Source organism: Spermophilus citellus (assembly GCF_964194105.1).
Source record: "Spermophilus citellus genome assembly, chromosome: 2".
In the NCBI taxonomy this organism is placed as follows: domain Eukaryota; kingdom Metazoa; phylum Chordata; class Mammalia; order Rodentia; family Sciuridae; genus Spermophilus; species Spermophilus citellus.
Genome location: NC_138183.1, coordinates 193,728,742 through 193,744,149, shown reverse-complemented (window position 1 = coordinate 193,744,149; position 15,408 = coordinate 193,728,742). Strand labels below are relative to the sequence as shown.

The window sequence follows — 15,408 nt, the reverse complement described above, 5'->3', positions numbered from 1 at the left end:
ACAATAATCTAAAGCTTTTCCAGCTCACGGTTAAAAAGACTTACAAAGTCTTTGTGGGTCAAAGGTTTCTGACCCACACAATCAGTTTATTCAGAGGAGCGTCCCCACTTCTCACTACACAAATGTCTGATTCTGTTAGCTTTGATTTCACTCTAACCAAACCTCTGATAAAATACAAACTAGAGGATGGGCATATGATCCCAAGGGCTCAGTCTATAGATGGCCAACTCCAATTCTCTGGGTCCAAGGTGAGTCAGTACACTATGAGGGAAAGGCCCAATGGAGGAAAGCTGTTCCTCTCATGGCAGGGAGAAAGCAGAGAGACAGGAAGGGATCACAGGAAAGTAGGAGCTATCTGGGCATGACCACAGTGACCTTGCTCCTCCAGCTGCACCCCACCTGCCTACAGTTACAACCTGAACTGAAACTTGGATGCTCTAATTAGGGTACAGGCTCCACATTCCAATAATTTCAGCACTATTTCTGCATGAATATAGGAGTGTTGGGGGTGAGGGGACTTATGTCCAAAGTTTAACAGACTGTAAGCCTATGTACTCTGTTTACTGAGGCTGAACGATCACACATTCAAGCCCAGCCTGAGCAACTTGGCAAAATTTCGTCTCAAAATAAATATATAAATAAATAAGTGGCTGGGGATGTACCTCACTGTTAGAGAATTTGATATGTTTGAGACCCTGGGATCAATCACCAGTATGTCCCCTCAGCCAAAAAAAATAAATAAAAAATAAGTGCTTGAGGGATTGAGTTCAAAACTTCTTCCCCTTTCATCATGTGAGGATATGGCCACAAAATGTTCTGAACTTGAACTGGGAGAAGTGAAATACTACCAATAAATTACCCATTCCAAGGTATTTTGTTACAGCAGCAGGAAGAGACTCGTTCATCTGGGAAGACCTCCATTTCTTCTCTCTGTGGGAAGGACACTTTTGCCAGTGCTAGGATTCTTGGCGTCCACATTTTGTTTTTTATCACTTTGAATATATCAACCCACTCTTTTTTGAGTTCCAGAGTTTCCAATGAGAATTCCCTGGTAGGACTGTATGGAGCAATTAGGATGAAGCCTTCCTCCCTCTTAGCCCCATAGGTGTTAAGACTGTGCTTCGGGAACAGATCATGTTGTTTCAGTATCAAATGGGAGCCAAGTGCTACTCTATTTTGACACCAATGATTTGGAAGAAAAAGAAATTGAATACCTTGAATGTAGATATGATAAGGTCTTCAGAAGCCCAGAATTATTAGAAATGTTTATAATTGAAATGACAAGTCGTTTTAATTTGTAAACAAGTAAATATTAGTCTCCATAACGAATGGAAGCAATATATATATATATATAGATATGTCTGGAGTCCATTTGTATTCTTGTTGTGACATGGAAACAGTTCTGGAGGCCCCAAAGGGAGATGACCACTGAGGGTTTAGGCCAGGCATGATTGGTCCTTTTCTTGCTCTGACCTCACAAGGAGCCATTGTGAGGAAGCTTCAAACAGCGGGTATATAAGAAAGTGGCCAGGGCTGGGTTTTTGTCCACAAGTACAGGAAGCTCTTGGTGGTGACCTGTCGGACTCCCAGATAGTTAGTGCGTTTGGTGGTTGGTGGTTGGTATTCGGTGGTTGGTGGTTGGTTGGTGGTTGGTGGTGCTGTGGGCTTTGGCTTTTGGTTTTTTGATTTGGGTTTGTTGTTTTGCTTTGTTTTGGTTTTTGGTTTTGCTTTGTTGTTTTGGCTTGTTATTTTTTTTTTTTAGCTAGCATCCTTAGTTGGTGTTCCTGCTTAGGATGTTTAGCCAGAGTAGTGAGAGTAGTGAGAGTAGAGTAGCAGCACTGCAGGTGCCAGGCTCCTGCAGCGTGGCGGCCTTCATGGAGCACTATGAGTTCCTGAAGGTCATCGGGCGTGGTGGGTATGGCCAGGTGAGCCTAGTCCTCCATCGCCTCTCAGGGGCACAGGTGGCAGTGAAAGCCCTGGAACTGGAAGTGCAGAACATTCCGGCCTTCAACGAACCCAAGATAATGATGAGTCTGGAGCACCCCAACGTGGTCCAGCTGTTTCACGTGTTTGGCACCCAGAGCACCATCTACATGGTGATGGAGCACGTAGGTGGGGGACGACTGCTTGATCACATCACACGTGGCATGCAGGTGGAGGAGGTCCGGAGGGTTTTCAGGCAGATCGTGTGTGCCGTGGGCTACCTCCATGACAAGGGCATCGTGCACCGAGACCTGAAGCCAGAGAACATCATGCTGGACACCAGAGGCCAAGTCAAGCTGATCGACTTTGGTGCCGCCACGTGGTTCAGGGCTGGGGAGAAGCTGAGGCGGATCCGGGGCACACTCCCATACCTTGCCCCTGAAGGTGTCTTGCGGCAAGAGTATGAGGGACCCCCAGTGGACGTCTGGAGCCTGGGGGTCATCTTGTATTTTATGTTGACACAGAGCCTCCCATTTGACTCCACCTCCCCTGAGGACCTGCTGACGCGGATCACTCACGCAAGGTACGCTGTCCCTGACTCAGTGCCTGTGGGAGCCCGAAGGCTCATCCACAGCATACTGACTGTGAAGCCCCCGAAGCGGCCCACAGTCAAGCAAATCTCTCAGCACCCATGGCTGAAGCAGGGTGGGGAGCGTGTACCCCAACAGCGCAGTGAGGCTCTTCCCAAACACCCAGACCCCCAAATAATGGCACTCCTGGTTGACCATGGTCTCGATCCATACCAAACCTGGGTATCTCTGGCCAAGAGAAAGTTTGATGCAGGGATGGCCAACTATTTGATTCTGCAGCACCAGAAAAGCCAGGGTACGGTAGAGTGCGAGTTCCCAGCGAAGCCTGTGCCTCGCAGGGTTCGGCTTTCCTCTTTTCCTGCGGGCCTTTCCCGTGGCCCTGTGCTCCCCAGGGGGAGCACGAGTGAGCCTGCCCTTCGAGCCTTGCCCTTGCCCCATAAGCACCAGCTGCCTGAGGAAGCCAAACAGCCAGGGCAGGTGGGCATCAGAAGGGCCAGCCTGCCTGCTCTTCCTCTGGACTTCCAGCCTGCTGAGGCCCCGCCTCCTGACGAAGCCCCCCAGTCTCACTCGGTGTCCTACTTGCCCAACCGCTGGAAGCGCCTGGTCAGGTTAGTAGAGACAGTCCGCAGCAGTTCCGCCCAAGATGTATCCCCAGAGCAACCCCGAGAACCCAGGAAGAGCTGGACCAGGAGGATCGCTAACTGTGTCCAAAGACTGTGCTGTTGCATGCCACGTGTCCGTGTCCGCAACAGAGTGTTTCCAAGGGTTCGCAGGAGAAGTGAGCCAGAGCCGGATCAGTAGACCTTTTGTGGCTTCTCCACTTCCTTGGAGAGCTGAGCCAGACAGGACCAGTGGACAGCCTGGGATTCCTCTGCCCCCACCTGCCGAAGACACCAGAGACTGTTCTGCCTGGGACACTTCACCCTGCCCTGCCCCTTTCCCTTCTCCCATTCCTCTGACATGTTTCTTGATACATAGATTTTGGACAAATTGTATAATAAAATTTTTGTTGCAAATTTTTAAAAAATGTTCTGATTCAAATGAGGGTCTGCTCTGATTCAAAGAAAGGAGGGTCCTCAGGGTGGGTCAGGTCCCACCAGCCATCATCTCCCAGGCCTGGACCACTGTGCCTCCCTCTCCAGTGTAGACTCCCTTGCCCTTAGAATAGATGAGGACTCACTTGTCTTGAGCCAGTGTAGAACATTCACTTGCTTTCACCTAGTACAGACTGGCTTCTGTTGATCCAGTGTCCATGGAGTCTCTCCCATTGAGCCATTGTAGACATGACCTTTAGCTGGTGACCTTGGTCAGGAGGAATACCTCACTGAGATGTGTGGGCATGGCGGGTTTCATGGAAGGCATGGAAGGCATGGAAGAAGGCATGGAAGGACCAAGAAGGCATGGAAGACCTCAGTGTTCCAGGGCATCTTAATGATACTGTGTGTAGGGAAGGAAGAATTGGCCAGTGCAGCAGTGGCTGGGTGCCTCAGCACCTGCCATGCAGCCTCCTCAAAATTGTCATGACTATTGCTAAAGTATGGGACAGGGAGTACTCAGGATTTCAGGACTGGAGGGTCAGTTCATCTTATGGACGCAATTATCCATTACCCACATGGATTTACTCTTACCTTTGCATTCTATTAATAGTCTTGTAAAGCTAAGTGTACACAAATGAAAAATAAGAAATGGTCAGGCTTGTCAAAGGTGACGGCTTGGGCACCTTGTTTCTCTGACATGTCCACTGGTCTGGCACCAGGTGCTGCTCCCACACCAGCTTCCAGCTCTTGCCCTTTGTGGTAAGAAATGTATACTATGTTAAACTATGTCATCCTTGTATAGACTTCAGTGTAGAGGTCTGTCACCTCCTTGGTTACATTTATTTCTAATTTTTTTGAAGTTATGGAACATATGAGATTTTTCCTAATTTCCTTTGAAGCAGATTCATTGTTGTTGGAGTAAAGGAAATTGACTGTTTTGTATGTGTTGATTGTCTATCCTGCTACTTTGGTAATTTTTTTCTCTTGCCTGATTGCTTTTGATAGTTAATGGTCTATGTTGAGTGGACATGTTTTCCTTATTCCTGGTTTTAGAGGAAATGTTTTGTTTTTCTCCATTCAGAATGATGTTGGCCTTTGGTTTGTCATATATAGGCTTTAAGATATTAAGGGAAGTTCCTTCTGTCCTTTTTTTCTCGTGTTATAAAAATGAATGTGTAGTGGCCTTTGGCAAATGCATCTTCTGCATCTATCAATGTAATCCTGTGATTCTTGTCCTGAATTCTAATTATGTGGTTTGTTACATTTATTGATTTCTGCATGTCTTCAACTGACATTTGGATTATTTTTTTCCTCTATGACCTTGGGGTGTAACATTAGTTAGCTATATGGTATTTTTGGTATATTATAATTTTAAAAATATATAATAAAAAAGTGAACAAAAATCTATGTGACAGTGTGAAGACAACTTAAATTTTTAGCAATGGGTTTCTATATTTTTTTAAAAATTATAAGTTGTCTTCACACTGTCACATAGATTTTTGTAATATCTGTATTCTGATTTCTTTCTAAGGTTTCTTTTCTACAATTCATTTCTTTTGCAAAAGTGTAGCATTTAATCTTCAATTGTAGTGCTGGAATTTCTTTATTATTATTCCTTTATTATATTTCATCCATTATTATCTGTGCAAGGAGTACTCTGTCTTTATTTGTATTTCCTAACATTTGCTCCATCTCCTAAAATATGAATATTCAAACAGATGTGATTAAAAAGTGAATTGCTTTGTCAATGAATGAAATATTTTATTGATGTCTTTAATATCCATTTGATTCATTGTTTTTGAAATATTTTTAGTTCTAAATAATCTTTATTTATGTCTGGATGCCATATCCAATGGTTAGAGAGCTGTGTTTAAATCCCCCAGTATTTTTTGTATTTTGATCTATTTCCTTCTTTATATTGATAAGAGTTTGCTTTCTGTATGCAGAAGCACAGTTGTTTGGAGCACAAATATTTATAATCAGTATATCTTGTTGCTGGACTTTCCCCTCCTCAGTATGAAGGGATCATCTTTGTCTCCTCTAATTAATTTTGACTTGAAGTCTACTTTGACATGAGAGGAGCTACCCCTGCTTCCTTGTTTTTCCCATTTTCATACATGTCTCTGTCTCTAAGGTGAGTGTCTCGTAAGCAACACTTTGCTTAGTGTCTTGTAGGCAACATGTTGCTTTGTATTGTTTTTTTAATCCAAACTGCAAATATGATTTTTATATCCTGCCATTTCAATTTATTTCTAATGCTAAATTCAAACTTGGTTATCCTTTAATGGACTATTCTATTGTATACATCTCTTTCATTTTTATGTATTTTCTCTGCATGAAATATTCCATCAAGGACATTTGGCAGTGCAGGCTACATGGTTACAAATTATTTTGGTTTCTGCTTATTGTGAAGGATAATTTTCCTGGTTATACTAATCCTGTTTGGAAGCTGTTTTTTTTCCCAAGACTTAGCATGTATCTTTCCATGCCCTCCTAACGTTTAGGGTCTATGTTGAGAAATCAGTTGAAATCCAAATGGGTTTACCTCTGAATGTGACCTGCTGTATTTTTCTTGTGGCTGTTAACACTCTAAGCTTCTTCTTTGTATTAAGCATTTTCATTATAATGTGTCTTGGAGATAATGATTTTTGCTCATGCCTATTTGGAATTCTATATACGTCTTGAGTGTGGATTTCATCTTGTTCCTAAGATTTGGAAAGTTTTCTAATATTGAGAAGATTGTGCATTTCTTTAGCTCACATTTCAGGAGCCTTCAACCACAATGATTCTTAAATTTGTTACTTGCAAACTGTCTCTGATTTCTGGAACATTCTGGTAATGGTCTCTTTGCATCTTTGTTTATTTTGACTCTATTTTCAAGATTATGTACTTTGTTGTTTAGACCACACTGGTCTAATCTATTGGTAACATTTTTCCACTGAATTTTTAATCCAGTTTGTTTATTTAGTTTTTATTTTCCAGATTTGTTTTCAGAATCTTTCTTCATTGGAAGTTACCCAATTGAAAAGAATTAAAACTATACTTGGTGTGTTCTTTCATCACAAAGGACTCAAACTAGAAAATAGTAAGATGAAAGAACATCTCCAACACTTTGGAAAATAAGCACACTTCTATGTAACCTATGGATCAAGGAAGTCTAAAGGTGGACTAAGTGAAAGATCATTGGGTCATTAGGCAGAAGTAATTCACAAGACCATACCCATCAAGGATATGACCATACCCACCAGGGATATGTACTTCACAACAAGCCCACAAGTTGTATGATTGCATGGATTGATGTAGAAATATCACAGTCAATACCAATGGATAAAAATTCTGAGAAAAGTAGGATTAGAGAGTGTTATGGGTTAAATTATATCTTCCAAAGCATTTTCTTAGGTTCTAATCCCACACCTAGCAATCACAGCTCCCCCTAACAAATGACTGAATTATGATATAATTACCAAAGATGGTGTCAGAAGGGAGTAGGTCAAGCTCTTGGTTCTGTATGACTTGAGTCTTTATAAGGAGAGCGGGCAGGCTGCTCATTCAATGGAACTTTTGACCATACTTTTTTATGTAATTTTTTTTATTTATGACAGCAGAGCACATTACAATTTTTATTACATATATAGAGCACAATTTTTCATATCTCTCGTTGTTTACAAAGTTTATTCACGCCAATTCCTGCCTTCATGTATTTTGGATAGTAGTGATTAGCACATTCCACCATCATTAATTATCTTATGATTACCCCATACCCTCTCCCTTCCCCTCCAACACCCTCTGCCCTATCTAGAGTTCATCATGTCTCCCATGCTCCCACTCCCTATCCCACTATGAATCAGCCTCCTTATATTAAAGAAAACATTTCGCATTTGGTTTTGTGGGATTGGCTAACTTCACTTAGCATTATCTTCTCTAACTTCATGCATTTACCTGCAAATGCTATGATTTTATTCTATTTTATTGCTGAGTAATATTCCATTGTGTATATATGCCCCTTTTTTTAATCCATCTATTGAAGGGCATCTAGGTTGGTTCCACAGTTTAGCTATTGTGAATTGTGCTGCTATAAGCATTGATGTGGCTTTGTCCCTGTAGTATGCTGTTTTTACGTTTTGGGGGTATAGACCAAAGAGAGAGACAGCTGGGTCAAATCGTGGTTCTATTCCCAATTTTCCAAGAAATCTCCATACTACTTTCCATATTGGCTGCACCAATTTGCAGTCCCACCAGCAGTGTATGGATGTACCTTTTTTCCCACATCTTCACCAACACTTATTGTTTGTATGCATAATAGCTGCCATTCTGACTGGAGTGAGATGAAATCTTAAGAGTGATTTTAATTTATTTCTCTAATTGCTAGTGATGATAAACATTTTTTCATGTATTTGTTGATTGTACATCATCAGTTCCTTGACTCATTAATTGATTGGGTTATTTTTTTTGGGGGGGGGTTAGCTTTTTGAGTTCTTTTTATACCCTAATAACATTTGTGACCTTATAAGGAGAGCAGGGTGGCTGCTGGTTAAGTGGGATTGCATCATTATAAGAACAGGGCAGGTGGCTCATTCACTGTGACTTGTGTCCTTTTAAGGAAAAAAGGGCAAGCTAATCACTGTGCGTTGTATCCTTAATTATTATCTTTTCCCCTATCTAATTGATTTTTGAAGTGAAATGTTTGAATTCCCATGCCTCTCATTGTTTGGATGTTCTACAGCTATTTCTGTGTATTTAGCAAAAACAATCTCCTTAACATGAGAAAGAGAAATGACTGATGTGAACCTGTAACAGCATAACTTCAGTAACATGGAGAATGCTGGTCTTGGACATTTCCATCCCCACCTGCCTCAGTTACTGATGTCACAATGTAACAAATATGCATTGGGCAGAATCAAAGCTGAGGTGGGCTCTGAGGGCCTATGTGCCTCAGCATGGTAAACAATCTTTTAGGCATCCTTTGGGCCATCAGTATCAATAATGAACTGCTGAGGGTGAATGTTTAAATAAAACTATTTAGAAAAATAGGCACTGGGTCATATTCTACCCATAGGCAACATGGGTAGAGTCTACCCGTTGACTCACCTCTGCATTATAACCCAAAGAATTAACAAACTACCACTGTGTGCAACAACTGGAAAGAATTGTTTTTCCAATACCATACAGAGAAAGAGGCCAAATGCAAAAGACAGCATACTCTTTAAATTCATTTATACAAAATTCAATAACTTCCCACCTCAGCTATGATTACAGAAGTTAGAAGTGTGGTAGTCTTTGAGAGAAAGTAGTAGGAAGGATCAAATGAGATGCTATTAATATTCAGCTTCTTACTATGGGTGATATTCACATGGCTCTGTTCACTGTGAAAATTAGATGATCCCTCAGAATGTGCACACCCTTCAAATATAAATTTCAATAAAAAGTTAAAATATGATTTTAAAAAGATGAAGAATTGGAAAGACTTAATAAAAGCACTCCATTATCCATTATTCAGTGTACAAAAATGGATAGCATATACAAAATGAGAATGTGGAAAATGGTGATGTTGCGGAGGATCTAAGAAGTACATGGTTCTCATAATGAAAATTAGTAACTAACACATTTTGAGCATTTATTAGTTTCTAGGATTGTGCTAATTACAATCCCTGAATACAGCCCAAATGGTAGGCAGTATTACTAGCAATGTTCTTACAGGTGAAGAAACTGAACATGAAACAATTTTGAATACTTTTTTTTAATCTACAAAGCTTGTTTGTGGTGGACAAGAGCAGAGTTATATCTGAGTCAAGAGAAGCAAAAGAGAAAAAAGCAAGAAGACCCTGAGTGTGATTAGAACATCTATGGAGGTGAAGACCTGATTCCAGTTAGGGAAATGACAGTCTTTTTAGACCACTGAAATAATAGAGAAACTCTCTAGACATTGTGGAGAAGGACGCCTGTGTTCCTGATAGTCAATTCCTTTTTGTAGAGCAAAAAGCAAAACTGCCCCCCAACACCACCACTGGATCAGGGAAAAAAATGACCCTGAAACCCCATGTCATTAAGCAGATTATGATCTTATTCTGAGAGTTTGTCATCAGAACAAATCCTTGATTATTTCATTTCCTTCTTTATCCAATCAGAAACAGGAACTTCTTAGACTATCCATAATATCTTCACTACAATCCTCATAGTGTTAGTAAGAGACGCACATTTTTTAAAATTTGATTCAATAGCCATACCTACACATCATGCAAACCCATATTTGGACGCTGTAGACTTGTTCTTAAGTTTCCCCCACCTGTTTCTCTTCTCCAAATGTTTGTTTTTACTTTTTATCAGACCAGGAAGGACTACCTAGCCCATGTTACTTAAAGAGATCCTCCCCACAAGGCACTTTCAACCAAGCCACATTGTAAATTTCAGTTGTTCTAATTGCAATTTTAATTTATAAACTCTTTGGCAATTAATAAAGACAAGCATTCACAGGTGGTGTTTTAGTCATTGTTCTCCACTTGGAACTTTGAAAGAATAAGAAATATATGGGAATAAAAACACTGGGCATGAAAATAAAAATTTTAAATATGTGCATTTCCAAATTATGACTCAAGGTACCAGAATGATACATTTTATCTCTTGCCAATAAGCTATGTCATTTGTATGGGAAAAGTATTATTTTAGAGATAGATGGCTTAATAATGGGAGATATAAACAATCTACAGACAGATGGAAAAATACTTTTAGATAAATATATGAGGCTAATTTCTATATGAATAAGTTTAAGGTAGCAAGAAAAGTGGAGAAGGTGGTCAGAAATTCACATAAGAAAAAATATTAATGGATATTAATTGAGCACAGATATGCACCTTAAATTCCAGGTATTCACATGTGTTGAAGAAGAAAATGGATGATAAACAACCTGGAGAGTCCATCACAGCACTGCCAATGTGGTCCTCTAAAAATCAAAACTTTCACATAAAGTTAGACTAGAATGAAGAAGGAGAAAACTTTAACAAAGAGACAGACATGTTAAGGAAGGACGGGGAGAAGTGAGTCCTTGAGCAAAACAAATATAGAGGCAGAAAGAAAAAATAAGCCTAAGAGTGAATCATCCTATAGAGACCATGGATGACATGAAAAGGAAAAGAAGAATAGCTTAGAGTCTATCCTACCTAGCCCAAGAAGGGAGGTGCTATAGGACAAGAACTGTTGAAAAAATCAGTAAGAAAATAAGATTTGCATTCATGTTAATGATACCACTGGTTATCAATGACAAGTCCTGCTTCCTCACAAGTTGAAGTATAACATTTGAGGAGCACACTGAGGCAAGCAAATTAAGCAGGGTTTATTTAAAAGGGGGGTAACATAAGACTGCTCCCAGGAGGGAGAAGGGGGCCATATTCGGTATTCTGGTATCCCAAGAAGTTAAAGCATTCTGCCTCTTTTATCCATTCTAAATTTCCTCTCCTGCTCTCTTCCCCCTTCTCTCTCTCCTTCCTGCTTACATGATTAGGCTCAGGAGATGGCCTAGGTGAGATGGCCAAAAGGTGACAAGCAGATGGGCTGGAGGGGCCAAGGTAGAGTGATCCAGGCAGGAAGGGGACCCAGGGTGCATTAATTAACAACTTTTATGACTCCTTGTAGGGAGGGAGAATCCTTGGGACAGGTTACCTTAGCAACAGGTTGGAGCAGGGGCAGGTTATTTTGATAAGGATGAAGAAAGGGATCTGAAGGCATTAACATTTTAATCCCTCCATTCTCTAGATCCTACCCTTGCCTAACTGCCTGTCTAATTCTGGCTTCGTTAATTTCCTGATTTGAAATTTCAGTTATGGAAAAGAATGTACATATTTTGGGAAAATGCACAGAAAAAACTATACACACACACACACACACACAAATATCAGAGACATATGTGTGAATATATGAAACTTTTTGTATAATTGCTGCAATGACTATTCGGCTATTTCAAATCATGTCAAAAGAGCACACAATCGAGAAATATTTATAACTGTGTTCCTGTTCGAGATCATAGACAAATTCTTTCACTTGAAACTCAACTACAAAATGAATTTAATCCTATTTCCACATTTATTGTGATGATCAAATGAAATTGCTTTGTACTTTGTAAATTATAAAGTATAATGCTCACAACATTGCTATTATTGTAATGTAAGTATGATGAAAACTGTAGTAGACCCAGAGATATTATCATTGTGTGTACAAGGATATTCTGTTATCATTTATTTTAGAAGTTGGATTTTATTCTGTGAAAAAAAGAGAATTTTAAAAAAAGAAGCTTTTTTCATTTGAGATTATCCCAAGCAAAATGCCAATAATACAGAGAAAAATTCTGAGAAAAACGCCCAAATCATAAAGTATTAATAACATAGAAAAAGTGTATATACAACACTAAATATAGAATTTATATACAATATTAATCTTATCATTCAGATTAAAAATTAGGCAATTTTTCTCACATTTGTAGAAATTTCTTCATTTTGGTTTCTTAAATTATAATTATTCCTGAGGGTAATTCATTAAATTCTGTAAATGGCATATATGAACCCCCTGTTTCTAAAACAATGGAAAAAAGTATACAAAATTTCTTCGAAAGTACTATGAATGTGTGCGCATGCACACATACACACACATGCACACACACACACACACACACACACACACACACAAGCACACAAACCTTTTCCTAAGGTTTTCCTAATGTTTCTGTCTAAACTAATCCCCTCCTTCAGGAACTAGCTGACTCCTTCTCAAAGGTGCATTGAATCTGGTCAAGTGCAGCAAGAATTTTTGCCAGCCTTCTCCATTACCTGCTAACCCTTCTCCAGAGTCTTGTCTTTGCTATTTTCACAGGAACACCTTGTTTCACACTGCTTGAGAAACTTTGCTGTAATTAGGGTCTTAAATCAGGATCGCACACCATCTCCTTTACTTCTTTCCCTTTTTCATATACAGATGAAAGAAAATCAGATTCCTTCCTTCTCAAAGCAAATTGAAGGTTCAAGAACTTTATATAATTATAGTCATTTGGCAAAGGAGCTTATGAACCATATATTCTAATTCTATAAATTTGTAAAAAGTATACAAATATTTACTGAGAATTTTATCAAAAATTGCACTGGATGAAGTTCAACAGGCAAGGAAGGATTTCTTCAAGATTTGCAATATGAGTCAAGAACTTTGCAATAGAAGAGAGAGATTAAAGCCAGCTGAAACAAAAAGTGCTGAGTTTTCAGGTGCTGGAATGAGATAGCGAAAAAGCACTGAAGGCCCTATGGAGTGAAATGGGTCTATGTGTTTAGGCTACCTGAATTTGCCAATTAGGGCTTTATAAAAGTAGACTGCTTCTTTCACACTGAACTTGGGAAATAGGAATGCTATATTTTCTTTCTTTTTATTATTTTATTGAGGTATAATTGACAGAGTATACATACTCAAGACATACAACTTGATATTTTGATATATGTATATATACATTTGAAATGATCATTACAATTGACACCTACTAATCAGTAATTCAGAGAGAAATGACTGGTACTTCCTGTTTTGAAAAGCTGCTCTGATCCTGATACAACACCATGAGGAGAGCCAGAGCCAGTACATTATCTGTTCTGAGCATCTCTCATTCTAAAAAAGTGAAAATAAGAAAAATGTGTTTGTTGTTGTTTTTCAAAGTTGAGTGTAAAATATAGCAGGAGAATTTACGAGATAAAGCTGAGAAGGTTTTTAACTCCAGACAGGGGGAATGTCTTGCTTTTCTTTTCATGAATAGACATGCATTATAGATACATAGTGATTGCCTTATTTTTTAGCAGTTGCCATTAAAGAATTACTATCACAGATGACCACATTTGTGAATCTTCCAGGTGTAAATGTAAGTGAATTAAATTATGTACAAAGGAGTACATATGTTATAATTCCATTACTAAAATTTCAAAAGAAGGCAAAACTAATTTATGCTATTTACTTTAGTGGATTAGTAACTGAAGGAGATCAGGGTGAAGAATTTTGATGTTCTTTGTTAGTTGTGTATGTCTTTATTTTGGTTGAATTATGGAGATGTGTGAAAAGTCTCTGAGTTTCTATTAGATTATATTTACTAATTAGCTTAATATTTGTGCACTTTAAGTTATCAATGAATTAGCCCAATGTACACACACACTCACAGATCAGGCTTGCAAGGGCTTCTCTGGGAACTCCTTTAAGACAGAACTTGGTGTTCAACTGTGATTAGTGCAGTTAGCTAAGTAACTTTGGCTCTAGCACCTTTGGGATCTGTCACAAAATTTGAATGGGGGATGCATTCTTCCTGGGCAGGCCTGAACCAGTGCTGAACAGCTTTGTAAGATAGGGAAAAATGAGGCATAATGGTTTTCTTTTGTAAATAGAAAGGCCAAAACAAACTTCCATGTATTTGCAAAAGAAGTTTTCCAAATACTGCATATTTGATAATTTTCTACTCTACCATTTAAATGAAATTCTGGCAGAATCTAATTTAAGAGGCAAAGATATTGTTTGTATAATTCTAAATGCAATAACATAATATGCTCTAGCGAAGAAAACACATTAGAGGATTAATGAGTACTTATTCATTAAATTTTAATGGGAAACAATAATTAAAATGACAATGGTTAGAAAAAGTATAGATGAATTTAGAATCAAATAATAACAGTTGTTAAAACTCTTATATTTGTCAATCACTGAACTTTATATACTTGACTTCATTTGATATGCCCAAGGAATAAAATTTAAGTAGAATTACCTCCACTTATGTATGCAATAACTAGAATTATAGTGGATATCATTTAGGATACAAATCTAAATTCTTCTTGCTTGAAGAGCTCTTTCTATAAATTGCACCATTTTATTTAAAAATACAAATATTGGTATTTAGACATAGAAAAACATGGCATACTACAAATTATGTATGACAAAAGATAAACTAAGTTATGCCTTTCTAAATAAAGGGGGTATATAGCTCTGTGGTAGAACTTAGCTTAGCATGAGCAAGGTCCTGATTAGTTCCCAGCCCTTCAAAATAAATAAAATTAGTAAATGTGTTAACTAGAAAAAATAAGAAGAAATGTTGTTGTATTCTTATCTAATGCCATAATAAAAGAAATCCAAATTGGCCTATAGAATATGAAGAAACTAATGAAATTGTCAAATCAATAAATGAGAGAACAAATTGCTAATATCAAAAATAAGAGAAACAGCACCAAAATAGAACCTATAGATATTTAAAGTACAGTAGCAATATTTTGAATAATTTAATTCAATAAATGAAATGGGAAAAATATTTGAAAGATACAATTTACCAAAACTCACCTGCAAACAAATAAAATAAAATAAATACATATATATATGTGTGTGTGTGTGTGTGTGTGTGTGTGTGTCTGTGTGTGTGTGTGTGTGTATGTAGACAGATAAATAGATAGATAGATATAGATATATGGAAAGCTTTGTATCTATTCAAGAAAATGAACTTATCGTTAAAATTCACCCCATAAAGAAAACTCGCATTCTAGATGACTTCATTGATGAATTCTACCAAATATTTGTTTTAAAAAGTAGCAATTTTGGGGCTGGGGATGTGGCTCAAGTAGTAGCGTGCTCTCCTGGCATGTGTGCAGCCCGGGTTCGATCCTCAGCACCACATACGATATTAAAAAAGAAAAAAAAAATCTTTCTCTCTTAAAAAAAAGGTAGCAATTTTCTAAAGTTCCTCAAATCTCAGTAAAAAGAGTACAAGCAAACAATTTTTAAAAAGTGAAGTATTTGAACAGACTTGTATTTAAAGATATATTCATGGGGCTTGGGATGTGACTCAGCGGTAGAGCACTCGCCTGGCACAT

The 15,408-nt window shown here is 38.4% G+C and overlaps 1 protein-coding gene across 1 annotated transcript; it reads left to right on the top strand.

Annotated features, from left to right (window-relative positions):
• Positions 1-1,793: 1,793 nt before the first annotated feature.
• Positions 1,794-3,314, top strand: LOC308641705 (sperm motility kinase 2B-like; the record flags this gene model as incomplete). The annotated part of the gene is made up of 1 exon (XM_081280319.1): positions 1,794-3,314. One exon carries the CDS (start codon positions 1,794-1,796, stop codon positions 3,312-3,314), a length of 1,521 nt encoding a protein of 506 aa, XP_081136445.1.
• Between the last annotated feature and the right edge of the window lie 12,094 nt (positions 3,315-15,408).